Genomic DNA, 27,352 nt, shown 5'->3' with positions numbered 1-27,352 from the left:
AGAAAAACGCCATAAAATAAGGGCGCTGTCCAATTGAGAGATGAAATTTTCATGTTTTTATCAACATCGTCATTATCACCGTAAGTAACCTTAAGCACCGTACCTCCTGCCAGAATTGGTAGAAATGGCCCGAGAATATGCTCGGAGGTGGACCGGAGATGCCAGTCCCTCGGAAGAAATCAAAAGTTCTCCGCCGCCATCTGAAAATTGATGAAGCATAAAACAAACTAAGGCGATATATTTGAGAGCAGTGGCCAGAGTAGCAGTGTGAACTCTGAGCTGGTGATATTCCTGTCGTAAGTGCAAAACAAACCACAACGAAACAAAAGCAACACCGGTTCAGGAATACAGGTAAACTAGTAGCCCACTGTTTATTTATTTTTTTCGACAAACATATGGATACGGAAAGGTGACCAACTTTATAGAGTCCTGTACCTTATGACATGGACATAAGCAGCATGGGACAAAGAAAAAGAAATTGTAATGAAAAAAAAGATGCAATAATTAAATTAATAATGCATTGCACAGGCGGGCTGCAACTAAATACACATTGAAGGAATAATTGCTCATAAACATCACAAACCGAGCACATAGTTAAGAAACCGAAGGAATAAGATGAAGATTTGCTACAATTCGGCAATCAAGTAAGTGAAAATGGTTTTACTTACTTCATTCAAAAAACAGTCTTAGATCAGAAGAGAATAAACCATATTAGCCCAAATTCATATATACATATGAAGCGCACTAAGTATTTTCAAGAGAAAAAGGTATCATGCATCTGGGAAGTCTCACAAAAGAATTAGATTGGTATCACTTATCAGCGTGTTACTTAATATATCATGAAGGTTGCCACCAGTCATTTGCAGCTGCAGTTTGCCCTAAAACGTAATATGTGAGGCACTATTCATGTACACGAGTACAGCAGGGAGGCGTGCATTTATCTCGCTCTGTCATTTCGTTAAGTTTTAAAATTTTGTCGACATTCTTTAACGAAAGTGCATGTCAACCGGTGTTTATAAACAAAAATCCGCCTCCACTCGACCCTGTCAAAATGAATGTACGGCGAAGCCATTGCCGACGTTACATAACCTTTACAAAAATGCCATAAACATTATTTAGAACTTGTACCAAACTTCTATTTACTTTACTGACAGTCTATCTACATTTACATTCTAGGAACATGTGTTCATACTCTGTCAAAATACTTTCTTACTTTTGTGTAAATAATATTTTAAATGCACCGTTAAGAGATTTCGCCCTTACTTTTGTATAAAGAATATTTTAAATGCACCATCAAAAGACTTCGTTCGTACTTTTGTATAAAGAAATATTTCCAATACACCATTAAAAGACTTCCACCTTACTTTTGTATAAACAATATATTAAAAACATCGTTAAAAGACTTCTTTCTTATGTATAAAGAATATTTTAAATAAACCATTAAAACACTTCCTTTTTACTTTTGTATTAAGAACATTTGTTCATACACCGTAAAGGGCTTCGTATATACTTAATTTTGTGTACAGAATATTTTAGGGACACCATTAACATTTCTTCTAGCTTTCGTCTAAATAAAAAAATTGGTACTCTATCAAAAGGCTCGTTACTTTTGTGTAAAGAATGTTTTAATATACGTAGTCGAAATATTCTTTTTCTGACGGATATGTATCCTCAATACGTCCGTAGCTCGTACTGTTTGCCGCAAGAAATTTAGACTGGAACGTAACTTGAGAGTTTTTGACAAATTTTTGTAACACACATAAATGTAGATATATGCCATACTCAGGAATCAAGCTTCGTTTTAAATCACAGCTTCAATCGAAGTCGGTGGCGAATTGTCGACGGAGTGCTACTGAAATATTTAAAGAAATTTGTTGGTAAACTAATCTAATCCCACCTGTGTCCCACCTGTGTGTCCCACCTGGACACACAGGTGGGACAGTTCGGGTGGTGGTCAAGGCGAAGCGGGTGGATGGAAAGAATTTCGCATGCCGCTCTCGCGCAAGCGCACAAATTTGACAGCGGCCCGAGTCGAGGCAAAGAAGGAGACCACTGCCATCGATACCAGTTTCTTTGCAACGCCGGTGTAGTGTGGTCGGAGCGATGTTTGGTCGTGTATTGTAGCAGCAGTCTAGCAATTTTCGCTGCCGTTTATGCTTATGCTGTGCTGCGGCTTGGCCGACTCATCGATGCAAGCCAGTCAGCAACGTGCTTGAGAAGCCCAAGACCTTTTCTTCGTTCCGTGATGTGAGCCTTTCTGCAATGTCTCTGCCAGCTGCAATGCAGTGTCGTGAGTGAAGTGATTGTGATTTACTATCGGAACTGTCCGCGTTTTAAACTGCACAAGTAGCGAGCAGCGGACCCTCAATACAGCAATGCGCTGAAGTTTTTTGTCTGTCTCCAAATTACAATAACAGGTATGTTCTTTTGCATCATTTTCGATAAACATGTTATTTTGACATTATTCTGATATTTATTTCAGCTTTCTATGCCGCATTTTGGCAGGTGATTACAAGCGCGAATTGTAATGACGTGAAATGTTTGAAGACCAATTTTATTACATACTTGAACTATATGCCGCGTCATGCGGTTCGCTTGATGTTTCTAGAAACACGAATCGTAGAAACACTACGTTTTCACAGCGGTCGCGATGACTTAATTTGTGGTAAATAATGTTCGATCATGAACTCACTCTTTGTCTTTCGTACTCAGGCTGCACAGAAAGAGAGGTAGGGAAATATTTAGTACATAGTTTCACGCCTGCAAGTTTAAATCATGGCGTCTTTTTTGTGTCGTACTTGTTTAAAACACACATCTGGTTATCAGACAGTAATACACAGCTAACTGCTGCTCACATCCTTTCTATTTCAAGATACAACGCCCACAATCGCACAGCAGCAAGTTCACAAAAAGAAACGTATCCATTATAGCTGACGTGGAACTGCAGCTGACCCTCAGAGTGCTGCAGCAGCTTCGCATAACTATTGTCTCATTTCTCCTGTTGCCATGTTTGATTGATTGAATGTAATAAATGATGCAAATTTCGCAACGCTTTCAATTTGTCACACCTTGATTTACTGTAGCTCCTATCACACCTGTGGCTCCAGCTGCACAGCGCGTCAAGAGCTTATAATTTATCAATGCTCCACTAACATTGCGTAAGCATCCGTAAGGCGCGCGACGTTATTGTGGCCCACAGAATTAAATTAATAGTTGCCGTACTGAGCATTATAGAGTGGTATATACCGGGTGATTTAAAGCTATAAATGTGCTGGTTAGCATATATTTATAAACAGTGTTGAGCACGTTTTTATTGATGCAACCGATTCTGGTCAATGTTTCCACAATGTCTACAGGGAAAATGTTGGTAAGAGGTTTCGAATAAATGACGAAGTCATGATGAGCCCTAAGAGACTTTCTAGAATGCTGATAGGATGTTGACAAAGTCTACAAACACGCTTCTATTCGATGTAGGTGTCCAATTGTTGGCACAATTTTAGTAGGGTGCCGGAATAGAGCTTTAGTACATTGTCAATAGGATATTTACAGATAATGTGAGAACATGGTTTAATTTAATGAACGTCATAGGAGGTCTAAAAAAAGTGTTTCTAGACCGTTAGCACGAAATTTACAGACAGCGTATGGACATAATTCCATTTAATGAACGTTAATAGGAAGTCTAAAGTCTTTCTAGACAGTTAGCAGGAAGTTCACAGACAGCCTATGAACATGGTTCAAAATAATGTTGGTAGTCAGTTGTTCCTAGGGTGTTACTAGGGAGTTGTTAGGAAGCCTAAATACCGTTGGTACAATAATCTAATAACAATAGTTCTAGTAACAATAGTCGAAAGAAAGTCTAAGAATATGTTGGTAGACATATTTGTAAGGGTTGACAAATTATCGTGCACCTTCACAAGAAATTCTAATGTCTAATAGCAGCAATTATACCTCTATTTCTGAAATACAATTTTGTTAAATGTGCATCTTTTATAAAGGTTGCGGGGCACTTAGGAAAGCAATGAACTGGACGTTCATTGGTTCAATAGTTGCTGGACGTTCATAAGGAACGTAAGAAACAAGACGCGGACGTACGCTCCTTATGTTCGTCTGTGTAACAAAAAGTGCAATACAATCATGAAAGGTTTCGGGATTAAGACTGTACAACTTGGCGCTACATTTTCCGAACCTGCGCCGTTTTTCGATATAGTAAAACACATTTCCTATTATTATCATCACTATTACGTAGGGTAGATTTCACCATTACGTGTCACAAGATATTTGTTATGTTCAATTGTATGAAAAGGGGAAGTTGCCGGTTTAATTTCAATGGCGCGGCGTTATTTTCTACTACGCAACCAAAATTCACCGCGCTAGTGTGTTACGTTCAACTGCGCACGAGCGTGGCAATTAATCGCGGCAGGGAATCCATGCCATGACCAGTTGCTCAGCTGCGCCAACATTACAGTCTGTAGTGGTCACCGTCAGACGTCGTGGAACAAGTGCGTTTGGCTATGCGCCAGCGCTCGCCTTTCTTCTCTCACGCCCGACGTTAAATGTACAGGCGCGGCGACAGCTAGCGGGAGCACGGGAGCTCTGGCATCGTTCCGCCTAGCGCCACCCCCGGGGCCTCGCGAATTCCCGGTAGACGACTCACAACAGCAGACGACTCGCTGGGTTTTTTCGCCCCATCGCTTCGATTGCGCACGCACCGCAAGACTTCATGAGGCGCCGGTAGTGAAGCTCTCCGCGGAGCGACGCTACTTCTAGCGTGTTCTCGATAGCAGTGGCCACGTCTGTATTTTTTTTTGTACAAACGACATACATTGCCGTTAGGCAGCGTGTCTGACGGCTCAATGCAGAACGGCCGGAACAATATGAATAAAAAAAGTACGTAATCGCTTTTCGACTGTCTGTTTTTCTTCACGAGGTTGTAAGTACCAACAAATAGGGTCCTTCGGATCGCCTTACTCTCGCTCAGGATCTCTCCCCACTCGATCACGTGGTTTCAGGTTTCGACGCGCCGACATACCGAAGGCCACACGGGTCTAAAATTTGTTTTTCTTTGTCATCCGTAGAGACACCGCTTCGTTAGCCTATAATCGTCGGGAATCATCGTGCGTCTGACAGCACGCTGGCATGAACCAGGGCGAGAAAAGCTGAAGAAAGAAAAGTTTGTGCCTGAAGATGGCGCCAGGTACTTTGTTGGAATTTCGTTAAGGATATCAACAGGAATGTACGCTGTGCAGCGCACCTAGACCTAACTTCCATCACATTATGTTCTTATGCCCTGAGCTCCAGCCACCCTCTGAGTGGCAACTCACCGATGTCGAGGGATGGGAGACCGCGGTGTCTAGCTCCAACCCAGCCGACCAAATACGGCTGGTGGACTGGGCTCTGAGGGTCGCCGAGGGCCACAAACTCCCGGACACCCTACGCGCTCCTGAGCCCCCTCACAAGTAATGCTGTAAAAAGGCTCAAGCAATAAATGTTTACCACCACCACCAGCACGCTGGCAGGAAATTGACGTTGGGGCAAACACGAGCATCGAAAGGCGCGCATGCGCAATGCCATGTCTCGACAGAACGCGCTTGCTTCGTTATTAAAGGGCGCAAGAATCGCCGTTCGGCACGCAGTCGCAGATCCTGCATTATTTTGTCCCCGTCCGTAGCACAACACGTGGCGCTTTGCTTAAGCGTCGTGTATGCCTTGCGCGTTTTGCGGAGACCGGAAACTCGCCTCCGGTTAACCTCCCAGCCTTTCCTTTCTCTCTCTCTCTCTTTGTGAAAACGGGACGCTCGTCTGGTTGACCTGCCTGCTTTTCCTCTCCTTGCGTTCTCTTCGTTTCATAGGAAACGTTGAGGAAACGTGAGTTGTACAATGCCTGTGTGCTTTTGAGGTGCAGTGAGATTTCGTGTTTTTGCTTGCTTGCTCACATCTTGTTTTTGTTGTATTTTTTTTCCTCGCCTGATTTGCGATGCGTGTGCATGATATGTTGTAATGCTTGAATATGTGTGTACTTGGGAAAACTATTTCCACGCTGCTGCTCCCTTATTTTCTTGTATTTTTAAGGGTATTTGGGGCTAGTCAAGCTGCTACGAGCAGCTTTTTTGCCCACTTTACCCCCGCAAAGCTGTATTTTAGTTTTTGTGGAAATAAAGCATACATACATACATTTGCTTGTGCCGCATTCGTAACGAGCCGCTGAAAGTTGACGACGCGGCGGTCATTATGGCGAGACGCGATCCTTATCGAGGAAAGAAAGCTAGACAACAGTCCACTTGGTGTCGAAGGAGAAGTTATCTAATCTTTCTCACCTGAGTAGAAGCGCGAAGGCGACGGCGCTCAAAAGCAGGGCAGCCGACGTTGCCAGGGCATCCGCGCTTGCCGTATCCATTTGCGGCCCGACAAAAGCAAGAGTTCGGCAGCTCTAGCCGAAGTGATACGTATACTCGGTACTATTTTTTCGCGTACTCGCCGCAGTTGCTGGCCGGATGAGCGCGAGACTTCCTCGTGCAGTAGAGCCCGCTCTGTCGGTCGAGAAACATCCCGTATGCTGGCGGTGCTTTGTAGGCCGTATTATACCTTTCGTTTTCTTTGATAACAAAAGCGCCGATAAGAGACGCTGTCAATACCTTGCGGGGTGTGCAGGCGACGGCTGTGATAAGAGCTTGTTACGGGCGCCTGCTTCGTCAGTGGCAGGTCAAGGACGCGTCGTGGAGTGCTTCTGATAGAGAAATTGTACTAGCCATCCCGAATAAGTGTCGCCGCGAATTAGAAGATAACCGAGGACTTCACGCGAACGGCGCCCACAGTAATTGATAGGCGTGGATCACGCTATTGATTAGTATTTTTCATCTTGTAAGTAAGCATGCATAAATAGATTTTACTTAAGGTAACTTTTAATTATCTTGTCCATTCGATAAGGCGTCACTGCGAAGTCTGTGGAGAATATTGAGAAACTAGCGATAAAGAGTGCCGAAAGCAAAGTATAGGTGTCACGTGGTTTTTAATGTCCCGTGACGTGCACGTGTCACCGCTTTGTATTTGAGGTGCGTCCTGGTCTCGAGTCTCCCAGGTAATGAGTTAATTAGTACCCTGTTAAGTGTGAGTGCAAAAAGTGAAATGCGAACTCGACAAGATGAGAAACAAGCACGACGGATCCGTTTCATGCTGACTATGGAGTCATGGTTTGCTTCAGAATGGTGCGTAACATATGTGATTGAGTTACGAGAACAAAATAACGTTGGGATAAGAAACAGAAGAATACGCAGAAACCATCAATTTAGATCCTCAGGGTTGGCGAATAGACGGACACCTAAAGAGACCTATTCACTTTATGGAAGGAATGGCGTGCTTAACACGGCGCGTTTGTTGCAATGAGAATATTTAGTTATGGCGTCGGTTGTTTCATTGAGAATTTTTGTAGAGAACAGCGCTGTTAAGCAAATAGAGATAGAGAGAGTATTTTATTACAAGGAAGGAATAGAGGTCGGCCAGAGTGAAGTGCGTATTTGGCCTGCTACTGAACGCTACTCGAATTGGCACCGTCCGTCGTCAGTGCAGTCAGACGTAGGATGGTAAATGCCCAATAATGCATAACTCATAGTAATCTATGTCTAGGCGTCGTTGGTTGTCTAACTGTGGTAATTAATTACCTCTTAATATGACGTTTATATATGTTATAGATTTAGCAAGCATAAGAAGTCGGCGAGATGGTGTAAGTTTCTGCGCAGAAAAAACGTGATAATCCAATAGATGAAAAAAAGAAAATGGTTTGAATGATGCTTATTGTTAATGCCCGAAATAAAGCTTCCAACTAAATTTACTATGACGTGTATTGCGAGTCCTAGAGTTAATGTGCAGTTGTACAAAACGCTATGATGTGAGCTGTAGCTAGCCGTGGCTCTTCACAGCCGATATGGTAAAACTTCTTGATGGCACGTTTAATGTATACAAGGAAGATTACGCGGGAAAACCGACGCGCACAGAATGCCAGTAAATGGGCGCGAGAATAAGCTCGACGTTACACTCTAAAAACAGTTGCAGCCTTTAGGGTGCATATTTGTCCCACAACAATAATCGTCATCTGTCTTGCCCGCGTTTCCTTTCTTTAACGCTGCGAGCCCGGTACTTCCCAGTCACGAACGGCATGCGCGTTATCAGTGTGACGCAGCATTCTCGACAGGAAAGTAGCGAGTGCCGAGTTTTCAAGAAAGGAAAGGCAAGCAAGGCAGATGACGATTATTGTTGTGGGACAAATATACACCCGAAAGGGTGCAAGCAGTTTTTAGAGTGTAAAACGTCGCGCACTTTGCTGTCGTGTCGCATGCCCTCGATACAGCACTGTGCCAATGATGCCATTCTTTTGAGTGTTCTGAACGTTCGAGTTGTTCATAATACGCACGCCCGTACCACGGATACAATGCTACAAGTGTAGCGGTTTTTTGTACCGCAAGTAGCCTGTACGGAATAATTAAGCAAACTGCGGCAAAATCTGAAAGTCATCTCGTTTCGCGGGGTAGACCTCGCGGACTCCAAGCGCCTCTGAATATAACCTGAAAGGCAGGCAGAGGTATGCACGTGCTATCAGCATAGATTAACACAGTAAATGAGAAGAGTGGACACTCGAGCTGTTTCATGGCCGGGATAAGGATATCCACCGATTCCGGCAGGTGGCCTATGTGTTTCCCATTGAAGTGACTGCTGCTACGGCTACGGCTGCAGCTATGGCTACTACTGCGGCCATGGCCATACAGAAGAAAATTCAACAAGGGGCTCTATTCTAGACACTCCGCAGTTTTCTTCGAGGCTCGACGCGTACAAAATGGCACTGATGGCCCTGTTTTGATTGCGTAACGGGACGCAGACATTACGTTTTTCCTAAGAAACTGAAATGAAGGCAGTGAACCTAACGTTCTCGATATAATTAAAGTTCCGCCTACTCAGTAAAAAAATTAAGCAGCTTGCTCAACGGGGACGATTATTCCGTCGAAAACGCCTCTCGCTTCCGTCGTCTGCTGCGTACAAGCCGTCGTCTGCTTCGTTGGCTAGGCTGCGTGTGCCCGGCGAACGGAATGAGTCATCGTATGTAGGCGCTAACGCGCTTGTGCTCTCCCTTGAGACCACATACGCGACTTACCAGTGGCGATGAGCGCACGTTCTAGGCCACGTTATCGCTATCTCGCGAAACACAGGTGTCTAAGCCCGACTCGCCCAGGCTGAGAAACTGCCGAATATCACCGACAACGTTGCGCGCGCCAGAGGTATCCGCTGGAGCGAAGCAAGCGCCGGCGTTGCCATCTATCGTTTACTTCGCTAGTTATAGTCGCACCGCGTGAGGAAACCTCAAGACGCCGCCTTGCGCACATTTCTTTGTGTAAATTAATGAACCGCCATTGCCACAACATTTCATGATGCGAAAAGCCATTAATCATGATTACAGTACAAACACAGCAGGGAAAAGTGGAAAACGTAGCAGAAGGTTCGCAATGTTCAGCCAATATTATTTCAAATAAATGCGTTTAAAAATATGGTAGCCCAAAACACAAATGCCCACACAAACTGGCACCGATGCCAATACTATGAGCACGCGTTATGAACAAAATATTTTTATGGACCCAAACGACGGACGGTGAAAATGCGGCGATACGCATTCCTGTCGGCCGTGATTGCTTATGGCTGCTCATTAGCATAATTCGCGCGGCTCGTCGCACCACATATTATGGCGGAAAATCTCATCAATGGCGAACAGCGCGACGTCACGCCATTTCAACTTGATGTTTACGACACGACCCCTCCTGTGGTGCTCCTCAGGGCCCGTTCCTTCAGCCAATCGGCAAGCTGAAGTGGCGGCTATCATAGACAAACACCACATATTCGGAGAAATTACAGATGCATTACACTAGCTTCTGCAAGCTACCGCTCACTTTCTTTTTCAAGCGCTAACGTCGCAATTTAGGTGCCAGGGGCCAGAAAAAAGTATCAGTCGATAGAATTCATAGCTCCACGTCACGTTTCTTCATGGAGATTAAACGCATAATTGCATTTTGCGAAACCTCCATTTCCCGGCACAAAGTTCAAGGCACGTGACCTCTCGAGAGCCGACGAGCGAGTCAACATGGCGGATAATGGCGGCAGTGCAGCCACCATGCGCGTCGAGAATAGAGCCCATATGGGTGGAATCTTACAACGGTTCGGAAAGCGAACCCTTTACTTCTCCACTTGTGTCACTGAACGTGCCAATCCCAAGCCGGAGGTGGAAGAAGGGGAGGACGCCACCAATAGACGAGAGGGTGCCGCCTGCGAAGTGTATGTCATCATATGACGAGCTAATCGAGGAATTTGCGTCTGCTTGGTAGTTAAATATAAAATTTAAATTAGACATTCTCTGGCGAGTTCGAAAGCATAAACACGCGGTGCCGGGAGTTTACGCAGTGCTTGAAGTGACTTAATGATTCAATTTTTTGTTTTTTTCATTCTCAGCCGGCCTTCGGTATTGCAAGCGTAAATGAGTTGGCAGAGCGCACCCGCTATGTCGTCTGCTACCGGGAGCTCGCACGATGCACGCAACAGGAGTGCACTGCCAGCACTTCCTAAGTAGCGAGCGCAACAACGCCGTCGACCGGTTCTCAGGGCCGGCTTTGCTAACGGATTATATAAATTTTCCTTCTCTCTTCGCCCTTGGTCACGGGCTCAGACATGACTCGCTCGCCGCCGCGCTATCGCTACGATCTGCCCTGTGGCGCGTTGCACGATAGAAGCAACCGAACATGAAATCGAACATTACAGTATACGGGCACTGCATTGCCTGCGCGAAGTAAAACGGAAGAGCGTGGTGCTGACGGTGCGCACTGTGCCGTGAAATTGTCGACGAAAGTGCGGCACTCCCGAAGTTGAGCAAGAAGGGCAGACAAATGAGACCTCCACAATATCTTTCCATCCTGACTCTTCTGTTTCATCAGCCGAACGAAGGAAGCGCTGGGGCAGCCTGGGTAGAACCCTTCTGACTGCTCAAGGGTGATCTGCGAGCTATACTCACGCTGGCGAAAGCACTGGGAATTCGATCTCACCATGCGAATATCTCCTTGGCTTAGGCTTTGAAGCGGAGATCACGGGAAAGCTGACCGAGCCCTTCTACCGGCCAGCACAGTAATTGCGAGAGCAAGGTCGTGGACAGCGTTGGCAATGGAGATCTAGGCCATTCCGGTTACTACTTCACTTCCGACAGACTTGCAGGCCGGTGGCGATGAACCGCAGCGCGCAATACCTTCCTCTGCGTGGAATGACCACTGGTACGCTTGCACCCGAGTCTCCTCCAAATGATAGCGTAGCCTGCACAAGGTCTACTTAGAATGCCGGCAGGGGTGGTGCAAATAACATTTATGGCTGAAGAGGACCCAAGCTTCAAGAACGAAGACTTCGGCCTCGACCCGCTAAAACCTTAAAAGAGTCAATAAAGTTTTCCATTCCATTCCATTCGTCGTGTCTTCGGAAGCACATCGCACACCCAGCCGTGGTCGACACCGAAAGAACAACGCCAAGCAGATGACAAGGGCAAGTGATACCCACCGAAACAACCAACGCACTCGCGTGTTACGCCCGCGTGTCTCCGGAGTAGCGCGACCGGCGCTCGCAGCCAGGGTCACAAGCCAAGAGCCAAGCCACAGCAGCGGAACTGAATCGGACCACATCTTCACCAGCTCCGCTCTTAGCCAACGACGGATTCGCTTTGAACATGATTGACAGATGCGTGACGTACTCATAATTTGTGGAGCCGGCCCGCTGTCAACGGTTCGCCTTCGGAACCGTTGCATGACTTCGCCCCAAGCGTGGATATACGGCGAAAACGGACAACAGGAAACACGTCAAGTTTAGTGTGCGCCCCGCATCCGTTAGCTGACGCGACCATCGAAAAAAAGAAAGGTCAAATGAACTCGCAGACAATGTTTTATATTTTTTTATTCTTTCCCACTAAAAATAAAACAAAGGTCTGCCTATGAAAGAAGTTACATTTTGCAACCTACTTGCGTCACCTATCGATAAAACAATACACGCCACACGCAGCCGATGCATGCGCCATAAGCGAGACATGCCACCGAAGCGAGCGAGCCCGTCTGCAAGTGTGATCGCTCGTCTGTTCGGCGGCCCGTCGTTCTTATCAAATTTTTGTTAAATTTTTTGATGTAGCCTGGTTTTTGGGCTCCCGGCGTAAATGCATCCCTTCTGCACTTCGCCACGGCACCACCGTGGTATTGGAGTACGGCAAGGTGAGAACTTTTGTTTGAAACTCGTCTGCGCTGCATTTCAAGCAATTTAGACTTACTCGGCGCCGAAGTTGGGACGCTGTTAGGGAAAAAAAGCTCTGCCGTTGTGGCCAATTAATTTGGCGTGTACTGAATCTAATATATCTGGGGCGTGTTTTCGGCGCTTTCTCTGATCCCCCGCATTATTGCAACTAATTTCGTTACTTTTTTGCGTAATTTTAAAGCATGGCGGCCCCATCCGGCGTTGTGACGCCGTTAGCTGAAAGCAGCTCGGCCGTTGTGTGGTGACGCAGTTAGTTTGGCGTATATTGAATCCTACTGGGGCAAGCTTGTGGCGCTTTCTCTAGACCCCCCCGCATACGCATCAGTGAAACTAATTTTGTTACTATTTTGAGGTAATTTTGAAACACATCAGCAGCACCTAGTGTTGTCACGCAGTAAGCGAAAAACAACTCTGTCATTGTGTGGTGACGCACTTAGTTTCACGTCTGCTGAATCTTACTGGGACAAGTCTGGGGCGCTCTCCCCCCCCCCCCCTTCCCCCATCATTATTGTAACTAATTCGGTCATTATTTTGGGGTCATGTTGAAGCACGGTGGCCGCGCCTGGTGTTTTGACGCAGTTAAGAAAAGCAACTCGGCCGTGGTTTGGTGGCGCAGTTAATTTCGCGTGTACTGAATGTTAGTGGGACAAGTTTGTGAGGGTATCTTTATGACCCTCCCTTCCCCCCCCCCCCCCCCAACAGCATATACCTTCTTTCGGTACTCATGCTTGTCGAAAAGGCGACGAGCGATTGCCAAGAGTGATAACACGGTTGTGTGTTGCTTGCGCCGGCAGAACGCGCAAAAGATAACGCCGAGTAGCTCAAAAGCCGGTAAATTGCAACTCGACCATTCCATCTTCTGAATGACTGAAAACAGGCTTGGCACCCACGCATTTGTCATGAGTGCGAGTAAATGGCATTCTGCGAGTGTCTGGCCGGGAGCTTTTGTTGCGGCCATCTCTATATACGTTCATACCATTACGTCGGCTGAGGCCAAGTTGGGTCACAAACGGGCAGTCATAGATGCATCCGTACTTTTAAAGACTGGCATATAATGCCCGGGAACGGAGGATTGCTAGGCAATCGGTTGTCTTCGTCGTGTTTTATGTGTGATAGTGTTAGGGATGAGTCGGCTATTTTCTACGCCATGTTTGTTAAAGCGACTCGATTTTTTTTTGTGTCTAGGGTCACCCATTCACCACTTTCGCACGTTTAGCCTCTGCACGGAGTCTTCCTATAAGGTCTAAATACCAAAATGACAGATGCTTGTAATTTACTTTTTTTTTTAACTTACGCGGTCCAGTGGAGCTTCGTACGGGAACTACTGCTGCTTAGCTGGTGCCACAACACTGAATGAACGCCCCAAAAGCCCGGAACCAGCCTTTATAGAGCAAAATAAAACACTTCCTCATTGCAGAAGGCGCCTTGCACTTTACGAAATGGCACGTTGCGCAGATTCGATGGAGGATTGTAGAGATTGCTCGCAGTCATATTTATTTTACTAAATCAAAAAATTTCCTCACCAAGACCGCGTGCTGTTGAGCTGTAGAAGCAAAAATAAATGCCACGCCGATCAGTGCTGCCAGCGTAATGCGTAGAAGCTACAGAGTTCAAAACGCGCGAGTGCAATACCGAATCCGGAAGTGTGGTTAAGGTGTTAATCCCATCCGCTTGGCGCGCTACGGTCGATTCGGGCCGCTCTTGTTGAATGCCTTCCTCTATGCCATGGCTAGCAGCTTCACAGGAAGCACGATCCAGCAAGCGCGAAGCCTGGTCAGACGCCGTCGCCGGGCTTGCGACGTCGTTACTCTGTGAAATGAACCCAGAGCATCGTTGTTGGGTTCTGCCAGCGTCTGGCACTACTGCTTCGCCGCCGTTTCATGGTAGGGCTGCAGGAGGTTTTTTTGTACGTCGTTACAGACGCATTCTTTTCGCATTTCGCTGTGTCACTGTTAGCCGCATGAACGAGAGATGGAGGGGGCGGGGGGCATTGCAGCCTTCAAGCCACAAACAGCTGCTACACATTTGCACCGTTCAATTTCATTTTGCATTCTTGCATATTTTTTTTATATCGTGCGCAAGAATGAGCGGTGATGCTAGCGGTGACAGTGACGCGGCAGCATCCGAGCTGCAAGGCGTGGTTCGAACAATGGCGAATTTCGAAAAGAGATGAAAGTTAAATGGTTTGTTAAGAAATGCGGTATTCGAAGACATGCCGTTTGGTGCAGATGGCTTTAGGTTGATTTATTCAAGAAGTTTGCGTGCTGCGGCTTCTAAAAGAAAAGTATGGTGTGCCAGTTTTGCAAAAGAAATATGGCTACTTCTTGAGTCGTATACGTGCAATATTCGCAGTATGGCGAAAAAGCGCTCTCTCTCAACCTCTGTAGCAGGCCATGTGCGCTCCAGCGCTGTTTTGCATGGCGTTGAAGAGTTTTCGTGTTTTAGTTGTTTACGGAGTCATTACCGTAGAAAGTTTGTTTCTTAGCATTTATAGCACTGTTTCCTTGACAGCCATTCTTTTTGATGACATGCAATAATACCACAAACAGTCGCCGTGTTAGATCGGAAGCATACGCATTGCATAAAAAAAAAAGAAAAGGGCATGGGCAGAACATGTAATGAGGAGGTAAGATAACTGATAGTCGTTAAGGCTTACGGACTGGACTCCAAGGGAAGGGAAGCGTAGCAGGAGGCGGCAGGAAGTTACGTGGGCGGATGAGATTAAGAAGTTTGCAGGGACGACATGGCCACAATTAGCACATGACAGGGGTAGTTGGAGAAGTATGTGAGAGGCCTTTGTCCTGCAGTGGGAGTAACCAGGCTGATGCTGCTGCTGATGATGATGATACGCATTACATGAAGGCACGAAGAATAAACGGTGAAAAGCTTTGAAGGCTCCAGATTGCTTACATTCCGCATTTGTCGTTCTACGTATTACAGGAATCTCTGCTCTTCCTTCTTCAAAATATTCTACAGCCAAAGGAGGCTACGCACATTCAAGGGCAAATTTTCATGTATCAGAAAAGGATTGTAAGGCTTCGAAGACAGCAGGTGAAGACCTCCAGCAAATCCGAAGTGCCTAATTGGGTGATATGCCAATATGTTGCAACTCTTTAATCGGGGACTCATTCGTTTGCACGTTAGAGGCGATGATGTTGGTGCGTGCCCAGCTGTTTATGCAGCCATTTTATTTTTCCAGGCAGCCATTAACATAATTTTGCTTCCTTAATTCACACACCTTCGTAGAACTGCAAGAAACACCGTCCTATTTATTTCTTCTAGAACAATAATCCCATTTTGAGTAAATTAATTCCTGGCTTGTTTGTGTAGTCTCCTTTTTATTATTTGAATACTTGTAGCATGTCTTGCGTGTGTTATGCTTGTGTAAAATTTATGGTCATGACGCCATTTATTTCCGGGTATTCTGCATTACTTGCATTTCGCAGTTACTTCTCGCTTTCATGTGTCTGCCACTTTTCTCTCAATCTTGCTAGAATGAATATTTTTCTGCCGTTTTCGTGTTCTTGGCTCTCCAGCAAGTTAATTGATATAGAAGGAACTTGAGACATTTATTTACGATACTCCTTTTGGTGTGAATTACGAGTACAGTATCACAAACGGTGACGTTCTACTTCCTCATTAGCAGTTGACATGATTGTTGAGGTAAGTTAAGGATTGAAACATAACGAATATGAATTTAAATAAAACTAATAAAGCTAAACAACAAGTTTGTGGGATCGTCGTCGCAGCATGTACACAGAGGTGCAACCGCCTGCATGAAATCCCGTCATGATGTATGCAGTGTTACTTGTCACACGAAAAAAGAAAGAAAAAGAAAATTATGGCCTCCCAGATATGGCAGCGTGCGGCAATCATCTTGGAGGCTGCCGCGTTCCGCCGATTCCGCTAGGTGCACTGAGTGCCAAAGGCGGCTACATATAGGGCGTTATATAGAGACAACCGAGTACAAGTTGTATGGGAAGGTCAATAGGGTAATGCAGTGGTGCGAATGCACCAAGGACGGAAGAAACGATGTCCTCCGTCTCCATTGTTGTTCACGCTTTTTGTTGATGGTACAGAAAGTCGACTGGAAAGCAGCGAATTAGTTTTTGGTTTATCTTACGTGCGTAATGGACAGATGGTGCAACAGAGCCTCCGTGGGCTGATGTATGCGGACGACATAGTACTACTAGCGGACAATAAGAGATGTGCTGACGCTTGCGAATATCTGCAGTGGCAATGCAGCGACAAGTCTAGGCCTCAAGTTTATCACAGAGAAATGTGGAAATACGATCTATAACGATGAGACCAGTAATTACGTGGTGCCAATTCAGCGGCAAGTCATACTCCTAGTCAATTGATATAAATACGACATAGGTATACATACACGAAGGAAAGTCTCAAGCACTCACCAAAAGAATCTCGAAGTAAAGGGTAGGCGCAGTGATGCAATAATAAAACACGCAACATTGTGGAGCCAGTATAAGTAGGAGGTGGTGCGTGGAGTATGCAAAGCAGTAATGGTGCCGGCGCTAACGTTCGCTGATGCCATTCTGTGCTGAGAATCTGACGTCTTGTCGGGCTTCGAAGTTGACCAAAGATCGGTAGGGCCGGTTGGCTTTGGGAGCCCACGATGAAACCACAAATGAGGCACTGCAGGGTTTCACGGGTTGGGCCACTTTAGAATCCAGGGAAGCACAGAGCAAAATTAGTTTTGAAGAAAGGCTCGGAAATATGGATGAAAATGAATGGCCAGCTAAAGTTCACAAATATCTGAACTGGAAAAGCGTGGGCGCAGAATGGAGAAAGTGGTCAAGAAAGTTCGCGACCAAGTACAGGGTAATTGAAACTGTAAGTAGACAACCAAGAGTCGTCAGGAAGAAAGTGAGAGAAAGAGATGGTTACTTGGGCGCAAAGGAGAGAAACAAAAAGGACAGTGAAGATTTACAAGAATCAGAAGAAATAAATTAGAAGAGAAAATCTGTAAGATAGCACAAAGGGCAGTGCTTTGCTATGTGAGGCTGAAGGAGGTGCCTAAGGACAAAAATATACCGGAAGAAATATTCTGAACTAGATGACTCATGTTTATGCTGCAGTAGAAATCCGGGGACCAATCAGCACATCCTAATGGAATGTGAAATTATTCACTCAGTGAGAACCGTAGGCAACGTATACCTTCCAGAAGCGCTTGGGTTTAAAGTGGATGGAAGCGTCAACCCATCAGCAGTCGAGATAAGCAAGCGACGTTAAGAGTATCCGTGGGGAAAAAGCAGGGAAGAGATCGATACGACCAGACGTCTTCCAGTTATAGCTGAGCGGCAGAAGGTAAATTTTGAAGGGGAAAAAGAATATAAAGCATGCATGGATGGATGGATGGATGAAAAAACTTTGTGAGCCCTGAGGTACGCGATTATCGCGCAGCGGGCCACTCTCACGTTTGGACTGGCAGGCCGAGCCTGGCCGCCGCATCGTGGGCTCTCTGGATGGTCCATATTTGGTCCCCGTAGTCGGGACTTCGTAGTGAGGTATTCCATCTTGACTGGCATGCTTGATCTGGGCCTCGTAGGGCATCGCCAGAGCATGTGTACTAAGTTAACTAAATCACCGCCCTGAGGGCAGGTATTGCTGGTAAAGTTGTCTGGCTAGATCGAGTGTAATAAAAATGGGTTGAGGTATCTCCCTGTCTGCAAAACTCTGAGGGTGATTGTTTGGCTTTGGTGAGTCTTTTTATGTGGGAGCGGATAGACCCACCTATTAAGGCAAAAGGGCTGCGTGGCCTCGTTGTACGTGGTGGGAAAATCTCGGTTGTAGGGTCTCGTGGGCTGGGGGGATTCTCCATGGGCACGGAAAGTTGAACCTCATGCCATGGAGTGAGCCAGCTTATTTAGGTTGATGAGCCACTCTTCGAAGGACCCCATGTGTGCTGGAAACCACATCATCGGATGTGGGGCGATCACTTTGTCCTTGACAATACCGCGGGCTTCCTTGGTGATGGAGTCGATGAAGAAGGCTCGGGCGGCAGCTCGGGAGTCGCTAAAAACGTTTGGACGTTATCCGCAGAGTAACGCGATGGCTATGGCAACTTGCTTGGTCAAACCTGAGGTGGCGCATTCGACCGAGGCCCCGTTGACGATTGTTCGCGCGTGGTCAGCTGAGACGGCCGAGTACCTTCGGCTGTCTCCGTAGCGGGCGGTGTCGGCAAAACAGTTCTCGTCAGGGTTCTCTTTGACCTCGCCAAGAAGGGCCAAGGTTCAGGCTGGTCTTCTTCCGACGTTGTGCTGTGGGTGTACATTGCGCGGAACGGGGCAGACGGTGATTTGTTCTCGTTGATTCCTGGGGAGGCCACAGTAGTTGCTATAGATCGTCATTTGTGAAATGCCCATGTCAGCGAGTCATTGCCTACCGGCCGTCGTTCCCGAGAGTCTGGCGATCTTCACCCTCTCTTCGTCCTCCGCGATCTCCTCTATTGAGTTGGGCCTACCCAGCTGGAGGAGCCGCACTTTGTGCGTATAGAGCAGGAGCCTCAGGGTGCTTTTGATGCCTTTCCGAATTAGGGCACTCAGTTTAGCTCTTTCTGATCTTTGCCAGTGGTGCATTGCTGCGGCGTATGTAAAGTGGCAGAGCAGGAAAGCATGAATGAGCCTGATCAGCTAGTCTTCGCATAGGCCGTTATGTTCGTTGGCTACCCTTCTGATCAGGCCGATGGCGCTATCCGTCTTCATGGTGAGCTGGAGGTCTGTCTGGTTCTTGGAGCCAGACCACTCCACAGTCATGCCGAGGATGTGCATCGACTCAACCCTGGGAGGGGTTTCACCGTTCTTTGTGTGTAGCGATATGCTGCTTTCTGCTTGGGGCTTCCAACCCTTTGTCTCTTTTTTTTCTTCTCTCTTCCTTCTCCTTTTATTCCCATTACCCCTTTCCCCAGCACAGGGTAGCCAGCCGGTATTTACACTGGCTAACCTCCCTGTCTTTCCTTCCCTTTTCTCTCTCTCTCTTGGCTTGGGACCCCGCCTTTTGAGCCTGTATAGGAGTAGCTACAATTTTCTCAGTGAGCATCTCAGGCCCGTGTTTTTTTAGGAAAGATTCTGTGCAATCGATGGCCTCTTGGACGGCGGTTTCGACCTGCCCGTCGCTGCCCCCACTGTACCATATTTTTATATCGTCATCATATATGGTGTATCCAATGTTGTGAATCTTGTTCAGATTCTCGTACAGTCCGGCCATGACGATGTTGAATAATAGCGGAGATATGACGGACCCCTGCGGCGTGCCCCTATGGATCAGTTTGATTTGATCTGATTCGATCTATCCGGCCTTCAGCAGGGCATGTCGCCCTTCGAAGAATGACCTGACGAAGGAGTGGAAGGACAAGGCCAGGTCGATGTTCGTGATTGAGTCGAGAATGAACTAGTGTAGGATATTGTCGAATGCTTTTTCGAGGTAAAGCCAGAGGATGGCTCTCGTGTCCGGGGTTTTGTTGTCCAAAATCTGAGTCTTGATCAGCTTCATGGAGCCCTGAGTAGAGAGAACGGGTCCGAAACCCACTATGTTGTAGAGGAACCATTCATTGTCCTCGATAAATTCCGAGATTCTGTTGTGTACGGCGTGCCCTTCAACCTTGGCCACACAGGACGAGGGAGATATGGGCTGCAGGTTGTCCAAGCTCGGGGGTTTGCAAGTCTGGGTATGAGGATGACTCGCGCAGTCTACCACTGCTCCGGGACCACGCCTTCTATCCATACTCGATTGATTTCGTCGGTGACGAATTCGATTGACTCGTCCTCGATGTTCCTAAGGGCCTTGTTTGTGACCCCGCCGGAACCTGGCACAAACCTGCCAATAAAGTCGTACAGAGCTCTTCTGATCTCTTCGACCCCAAACGGCTCGTCACGGGTGGAGTTTAGTCTTCCACAATACGCCGGGTACTAGACTTTGTCGCTTGTCTTTGTCGGAAGGTATTTCCTGATCAATCTGTCCATGACCTCGCCTTCTGTTGAAGCTTTAGCGGTCTCGTGGAGCGTTCTTGCCAAATTAGTTCCGTGGTTGGACCTGGTATTGGTATCGTCGAGGAGATGCTTGAAGAGCTTACACTTTCGGCGGTGCATCTCCCTTCCTCTTTTTTTTCCGTTGGCGACCGAAAATCGCAGCCAGTCGCTGCAATCAGTGCAACCTGCGGCTAACTCGGTGGTCGCACGTCGCAGCTTCCAGCGATGAGTGCGATGAAAATGGCATTCAACGTGGAGCTTTCTTTGCAATCGTTCCCGGATAAAGCCCTTGATAACCATTATGGTGGCGTTTGCTGCTGCTGGTGCTGTTGCTGCTGATTAGTAGTGGTCAGTAGTAGTTTAGGCAGTAGTAGGTTATTGCATAGTGGCCTGGACACAGATTGTGCGCTTGCCGAATCTGGCGTATGGCTTACCTTCCCATGCTTCTACATCACAAGCACACGAACCCCCGCCGCCCCCCCCCCCCTCACACACACAGGCACGCCGGCGCGCAAACACACGCAGGCAGCCACAGACAAACACAGACAGACAGACGATAACCGTGCAAGAAAGAGACGTCTGGAGAGGCTGCGCCTACACTGAGGCGGCGACGGACAACGACACGATGGTGGTCACTACCTATGGCGAGGGCGAATACATCTACTCCGTCCGTCGTGAAATCCATGAAGTCGCAGTGTTTGTCGTTAGATTCACAGTGTCTGTAAAAAAAAGCTTGGTAACACAGCGGGCATCTTCATAATTCATCGAATGAATAAAAGAAAACGGTAAGAGAATTTCTTGACGAAGACGAATTTCAGTTCATAATCATTCATTACTTCTAGGGTTCTCTGAATTGCGAAAGTGTTGCTGGTCACTTACTGCGCATGGTCCTTTCTCGATGTTGTTCGACATATGCTACATTGAATAGCTCGAACGTAAGCGAAAAATTTTAACAAGCTTCTTTTCTTCTTACCTAATGGAACGGTGTTTCATTCAGCTTTATACACCTGACAATATACACTTGGCATATCAAGGGAACAAAGCCTCTAAGTGGAGCCCTCGCATAACAGCAATAATGACAGTGCACAATAGGGGAGATTACGTTTTCGGGCTGTTGAGCGTTCTGAGAATAGAAGGGAAAACACGTTGCCGAAGAAGGTAAACATGTTTGTGAAACGTTCAGAAAAAAAGACTACCAGTACAGCTAAGGGGGCGATAACTGGGAGGTTCTACGTGACGTCAGAGTCAAGCTTTATTGCCTGCGTACTACGCTTCCGACAAGCTCCAGAAGGTGTGCCTGCGGCCAAAGTGAAGACTAATAATTTGCTCGACTCTCGTTCATGTGGTGGAAAACATCAAAGGAAGTGGAATAAAAAAAAAAACTATTGTTGGGTTTTACGTTTAATTGTTAGGTTTTACACCGTGCCTGACAATCAGACACGGTGTATTGGGGGCTTTGGATCAATATTTATTTCCTAAAGTTCTTTCACTTGCATTGAATTCGTGGTAGACGGGCGTTTTCGCATTCTGCCTTCTCATCGAATCGTAGCTGCCGCTGACGGGATCGAATCCACGACCTTGCTATCAGCAACGCAACACTCGCGAACGCTTCGTGGTTTTTAATGTTTAATACATCAGCTACTATAGTGCATGCACTCTCTCTCTCGCTCTCTCTCACTCTCTACGTTTAATATAGTCTATACTGCCGTACAAACGAAGGCTCAGGCATGACCCGCGACCACAATGGAAGCAGGGCCATTAGTGGACCATTAGGATTAGTTATCCCTGATCCCCAAAAGCGCCATTTATTCATCTCTGGTTCTGGTGACCACAAAAGCCTGAACTTCTCTACCCATTCACGTCATCAAAGGTATCCTGTCGACCGCATATATGGCCCGACAGCACGTTGCTTGAGACTATTATCCCACGTGGAGTGACCTATTACTGCTACCTTTTAATGCTATTGCGTCATAACTGTTACGTTCGAACGTTACCATCTTCAGACGAGCGACGGTCTTTGAGCTGAATAAAGCTCGCGTTGACGTCATCCATTAGCCATATTGCGTCATCCACAACTGCCTTGTGAACCGAACCTCGAAGAGCTTAATCGCCGTAATTACGCCAAACTGACATACGATCCTCGGGTCGCGAAGGGTAGAGCAGTAACTGCACAGCCGTTGCGCCTTTGTGGTGTGGAAGTACTGCCGTGAAACGACACGTGCGTGTGACGTATAGCGTTGCATTAAAGATTAAATGGTTGGTGCCAAAAAAAAAAGATAAAGCAAGAACCCGCCATGTGTATGGTGCAGGAGGTAACGTCGTAATCAACGAAGCCAATCCTTTCTCACCCCCTTCACAATTTTATTTCCGGATAGCTTAACCTTCCAAGAGTACGCCGTCGTGTTACTCGCTGAAACGTAATCCTGCTAAACTTTGTTCAACTCCTGAGCATCGTCGGATTATGAGCAGTAGGGCAAGGATTTCTTTGACCAAACACTGCATTACTTTTTTTTTCTTCCGGTGACTCGTAACAAAAGCAAAGTACAGGGGCCATATACGGACGGGACGAGAACATTCGAAGCTGATGAAAAAAACGTTAAGGACGCCCGAGCTTATCTGGGGCTAGGGGTTAAATGACGTGAGTGATTGGAACGAAAAGTTAAACCAAAGTGCAGCTGCAAAAGTGATAGGAAACATGAACCATGTTGCTCCGATAACTTCGGTAATGGAAACAGTGTTCAGCTATGGAATAGTGTAATCACTGTAGTTCACGATATTGGTAGCGAAATGAGAGCGAAAGAGAGAGAGAGAAAAAAAAGGGACGTCTTCTAAAAAGTGGGCTTGCTCTACTACTCTCGATTTGAGAGTCCCAAGAGTGTTCTTTTCTGATTTCCCTCTCTTTCTTTTTTTGGTTTAGTATTCTGAGAATGACGAGATGGCTGCTATGCCTAAATCACATGGCCTGTATACCTACTTCTTTTACAAAGTTGAAGCGCCACGATTAGATTATGCAGCAATCAAACGAGCGCCGCATCTTTCGAGTGAATCAGAATTTACCTCATGAAAGTTGTTTGATGGAAACTGTGAAATGATTGTGGCCTAACATAAAGAAGTTTTACGTAAACACACACACGCACACACACACACACGCGCGCACACACACACACACGCGCGCACACACACACACACACACACACGCACACGCACACGCACACACGCACACACGCACACGCTCACGCACACACGCACACGCACACGCACACGCACACCCGCACACGCACACGCACACACGCACACGCACACGCACACACGCACACGCACACACAGGCGCACACGGCCAAATACGCAATTGAACGAAAACTCAGCGAAGAAAGAGACACCTTTTGTAAGGTCAGCAAAGGAGGGCGGTTACAAACAATCCAAGGATAGTAAACTGTGGTCACATAGAACTGCAGCAACTTTGCCTTAATTAGTACTCTCGGGATTGTCGTTATACAAAAGCAGTCCAGCTCCAACGGAAAGACTCCTATAGGTCCTGTGGCTTCTGCTACGCCTTCCACGGCCCTGGTGTCAGTTTAAATTCACTCATTAGCAATTTCCTTAGCTTTTCGATAAGCTCACAGATTCCCGCATTTGCGTTGCACGTGTTCGCGATACGAGAATCGGGAGCTTGTAGGTGAGTGCGTTTCGTTTATTTACAAATGAAATGTTGACCACACGTCGCGCGTATCCTGGTCGCCGTCGATGGGCACCTATCGTATCTTCTCAAGTCTGATCCAGACGCCTATTTTAGGCGAAGCTATGATGGATTGCGTCTTCATCTCCAATTCGCCCTGCAATAAGAAGGAGAAAAAAAAGAAGAAAGCAAAACGTCAACCATTTTTAGCATCGAAGACCTGTGCACTAACCTGTGCATTAGCCAACGGATCTTACGGAGATTACTGTCACAAGGAAGGCGACCACGAAGCTGACTAGTAAATACTCGTATGCTTGATTATATTTCATGTTCAACGTTTATATTAATCAGCAATTTTTTTTTACTGAACACTAGCAGGCTAAAAAACGCGGAAATAAAAATGCCTAGCCCGCGCTCCCTGCGTAACATTTTTGGGACGAATGACCAGAATTTCAATGACACAAAATACATATATATATATATATATATATATATATATATAGAGAGAGAGAGAGAGAGAGACAGAGAGAGAGAGAGGGCTGTCAAACATTAAAGTGCTAAGGAAGGCATGCACGGGGAAAGAACTTCGTAGAAGTACATGTCGCTGAAAAATACAAATAAATCGCCACAAACGTTGCGAGTGACCAATACGGTGATTTACCAGGGTTAATGAAGCATTCTCATATGTTGCGTACTACGAATGCAAGAGAGCTACATTTTCGGAGAGGTTGTGTCGAACATTAAAGCTTTGTGAAGTTGAACTACGCAAATTAAAGGTTTAGTGATTATCCAAGTGCAAGCACTTAGAGTCACGTGTAAGGAATAGCTAGCGGTGACGCAAGCAAAATGAATTCTAACAAACAAGCAAAAAAACGTGCAGTCTATGCACCATCGTTGCGTGACACTTTACGACAAAGTAATTACTCGTTCTGTCTCGTTTATCTCTCTATTTCTTTCTTCCCCAGATCGCCAACATTTATAAATCGTACTGTTGATTCAACAGGCCCCTTTGGTTACTTCATAAATAGGTGCCTGGTAAGCAAGATGATAGAAAGCTGCCGTAGTGTTGCAGGAGAAAAGCGAGGATATTTGCAACGCTTTTTCTCCGCAGTTTATCGAAATTCGAGCGACAGATTTAGTGAGAAGTTGGACCAAAATTTACGCACTTCTGTACTGGAGGCCCGCAGTGGGTTATTGTTACGTCAAAACGCCGACAGAGACACACCGTACATTGAACCAAGTTGAAAACAAGCCGCCCCCCCCCCCCCCCCCCCCACATAGTAGGCTAATAGAAAGGAAGTTTCTTAGGAAACCGGGCTGATTGTTCTGGGCCCCTTTTTCCTGATGGTCGCATCGATGTTCTGTGCGAATTACGTGGTGCCGCCGACAACGTTCTTTTGTGTTTTTTTTTAGTATTTCCTTGCTTTCATATATCGCGTGTACCACACTGAAAGCTAACAAGACTTCTTACAGTAGCTGCGTTCGCAACCAGAAATAGTCGGTTGTTATTTTTTTTTTAAATAGAATCACCACTCTAAAACTGACGTGTTCAAGCACACATAAAAAGAAACATACGCAGGCGCTGGTGCGCCAGTAGTTTGCCAGCAGTTATGGGAAACTCATGCTTATTTAGGCTCAGTGTTAATTGAAAAAGAGTTTCAATCCGCAAATATGAGCAAACTGTGTTATACGGCCGTTAATAGGCTGTTTGGAATAATTTTCCGTTTTCGTTCCTTCTCGGCTTTTTTTCATTAGCAGCCCGTCGTGGCAGCCTGATGCGCAGGTTTGCGCGGCTCTCACGAGCAAGTGCGGCCGCGAGATCACGTGATACTATTGCGGGCATTGCCAAATTCTGCCGTGTTGTAGGAACTGGCAATGGCGGTATTTCGAGCCAATCGTGGACCCTGTAGCTGCCCTCTGGGTCCCCTTCATTGGCTCAAAAAATGCCGCCATTACCAATTTCCTCCACATGGCAGAACTGTGAAAGGCCCACGACAGTACGTTCTGACCACGAAACGCGCGGAACGATACACTTCGACGACCGAACTTCTTGTCTAGCGTCCACAGCGTTGCGCACTAAGTGTGAAATGGAGCATATATACCCTCTCGCAGTGGTCGCTTTGCCATCGCGGAAGCGCAGTTCACATTTCCTTTTTGGAGGGGTTTATTGCTACAGCATTCAGTACGTCCATTTTCTTACAGACAAATTAATGGCGTCCTAATGTCATGCGTGTGCAAAGCACAAGCCAGGCGCTTCACTTACATTTTCGTGTCTGGAGCCCAAGTGCAGCCGGAAACGATGCACCAGCTTGGCAACAATGAGTGCCACCACGAGCTGCGCCAACTTCATGCCCACGCAGTTGCGGGGGCCTATTCCGAAAGGCTGAAATGCCAGCGGGTCCCGGGACGCTTTCTGTTCGGGAGAGAACCTACAGGGATCGGAGCAATAATTTGGTCAGAGCGATAATGTGGTCACGTGTAGGGTAACGCGTATAAGCGTTTTTCTATTGGTAACAAATGATTAAAAATATGCGTTCACTAAAAAAAAAAAAGATTGTGCCGGCTACTCTTTTTCGCACGACGAACATGTGCACATTGGACGTCACAAATCGGCACTAACCTAAATGAGACGCAAAAAAAATTAGATAAACACAACAGATACTCAGTGCACAAAGCGTCACGCATTAAGGAAAGTTCTGCCTCGCTTTCTATTTTGTACTATGCCACACTTTGAGTCAGTAGTAGTTAGCGAAATGTCATAAACAGATAACATGAGAAGGGTCATCAAAATGGCAAACGAATTACACAAGATGCCATAAATACCACATATACTCTAAGCAGCAATCGTCACACTTTAGGGTACAGCGCTTTCTCGTTACCCCTGTTACGCTATGTTGCAGTTTGAGACTGCAATACTCAGTGAAATCCCATCAAAATACGTATTACTTCACGAATAATACCAAAATATACTAGGAACAAATCATAAGATGACACAACCACAACATATATTCAGCGCACGGAAGGCCGCACATCGAGTATCCACTTACACACTTGGTATCTGAAATCCTTGAGCCGAATGTCATCAAGACATTTAGCACTTGTAAAAGATTATCGACAAAGCACAAGAAGCAATCGTAAGAGTGCACAAACTCCACAAATACTTAGAACGCAGAACGGTGCAGTTTCAAACGGCCGATACACTCCTTGAGGCTTTCATTGCTGAGTCAGCATTATACGCTGAGGAACTGTAGCTTTCACTCGCTCCTACGTGGACACGAGAATCGGAGATTGACTGGAATGTGACTGCTTATTACATGCGCAACAGTATGATAGTAGCATTCTTCCTTGACTAAATGCTGCAAGAATAAGATCTGAATAGCCGAGG

General features: G+C 46.4%; 3 protein-coding genes across 20 annotated transcripts in view; 1 reads left to right on the top strand and 2 right to left on the bottom strand.

The window, feature by feature from the left end:
• Window positions 1-11,450, bottom strand: part of LOC135911355 (cytochrome P450 3A24-like) — a 42,281-nt gene extending 30,831 nt beyond the window's left edge. The window contains exons 1-2 of one of the 4 annotated variants that reach the window (XM_065443595.2): window positions 11,070-11,450; window positions 104-200 (exon numbers count right to left, since the gene is read on the bottom strand). Coding sequence is in view for 1 of the 4 variants with exons in the window: in XM_065443592.2 (XP_065299664.2) it covers window positions 104-200; window positions 6,315-6,394 (177 nt within the window). In the remaining 3 variants the exon portion in view is untranslated. Of the gene's footprint in view, window positions 1-103; window positions 201-5,321; window positions 5,474-6,314; window positions 6,528-11,069 lie in introns of those variants that run through there. The other 3 variants (XM_065443592.2, XM_065443594.2, XM_065443593.2) reach the window with 3 other exon arrangements.
• A 532-nt stretch (window positions 11,451-11,982) lies between these two features.
• LOC135911357 (uncharacterized) overlaps window positions 11,983-27,352 on the top strand; it is a 371,373-nt gene continuing 356,003 nt past the window's right edge. For 13 of the 14 annotated variants that reach the window (XR_011507986.1, XR_011507987.1, XR_011507992.1 and 10 more), the window contains exon 1: window positions 11,983-12,266. Coding sequence is in view for 1 of the 14 variants with exons in the window: in XM_070523697.1 (XP_070379798.1) it covers window positions 14,123-14,189 (67 nt within the window). In the remaining 13 variants the exon portion in view is untranslated. Of the gene's footprint in view, window positions 12,267-14,059; window positions 14,190-27,352 lie in introns of those variants that run through there. The other variant, XM_070523697.1, reaches the window with a different exon arrangement.
• The window catches only part of LOC135911356 (cytochrome P450 6B5-like), a 76,316-nt gene continuing 72,925 nt past the window's right edge, over window positions 23,962-27,352 (bottom strand). Inside the window, exons 13-14 of one of the 2 annotated variants that reach the window (XM_065443596.2) lie at window positions 26,231-26,396; window positions 23,962-24,124 (exon numbers count right to left, since the gene is read on the bottom strand). In XM_065443596.2, the coding sequence (XP_065299668.2) occupies window positions 24,044-24,124; window positions 26,231-26,396 (247 nt within the window). In that variant the 3' untranslated portion in view covers window positions 23,962-24,043. Of the gene's footprint in view, window positions 24,125-26,230; window positions 26,397-27,352 lie in introns of those variants that run through there. The other variant, XR_011507983.1, reaches the window with a different exon arrangement.

This window comes from Dermacentor albipictus, chromosome 8 (assembly GCF_038994185.2).
Source record: "Dermacentor albipictus isolate Rhodes 1998 colony chromosome 8, USDA_Dalb.pri_finalv2, whole genome shotgun sequence".
In the NCBI taxonomy this organism is placed as follows: Eukaryota; Metazoa; Arthropoda; class Arachnida; order Ixodida; family Ixodidae; genus Dermacentor; species Dermacentor albipictus.
This window is presented reverse-complemented; position numbering and strand designations above follow the sequence as displayed.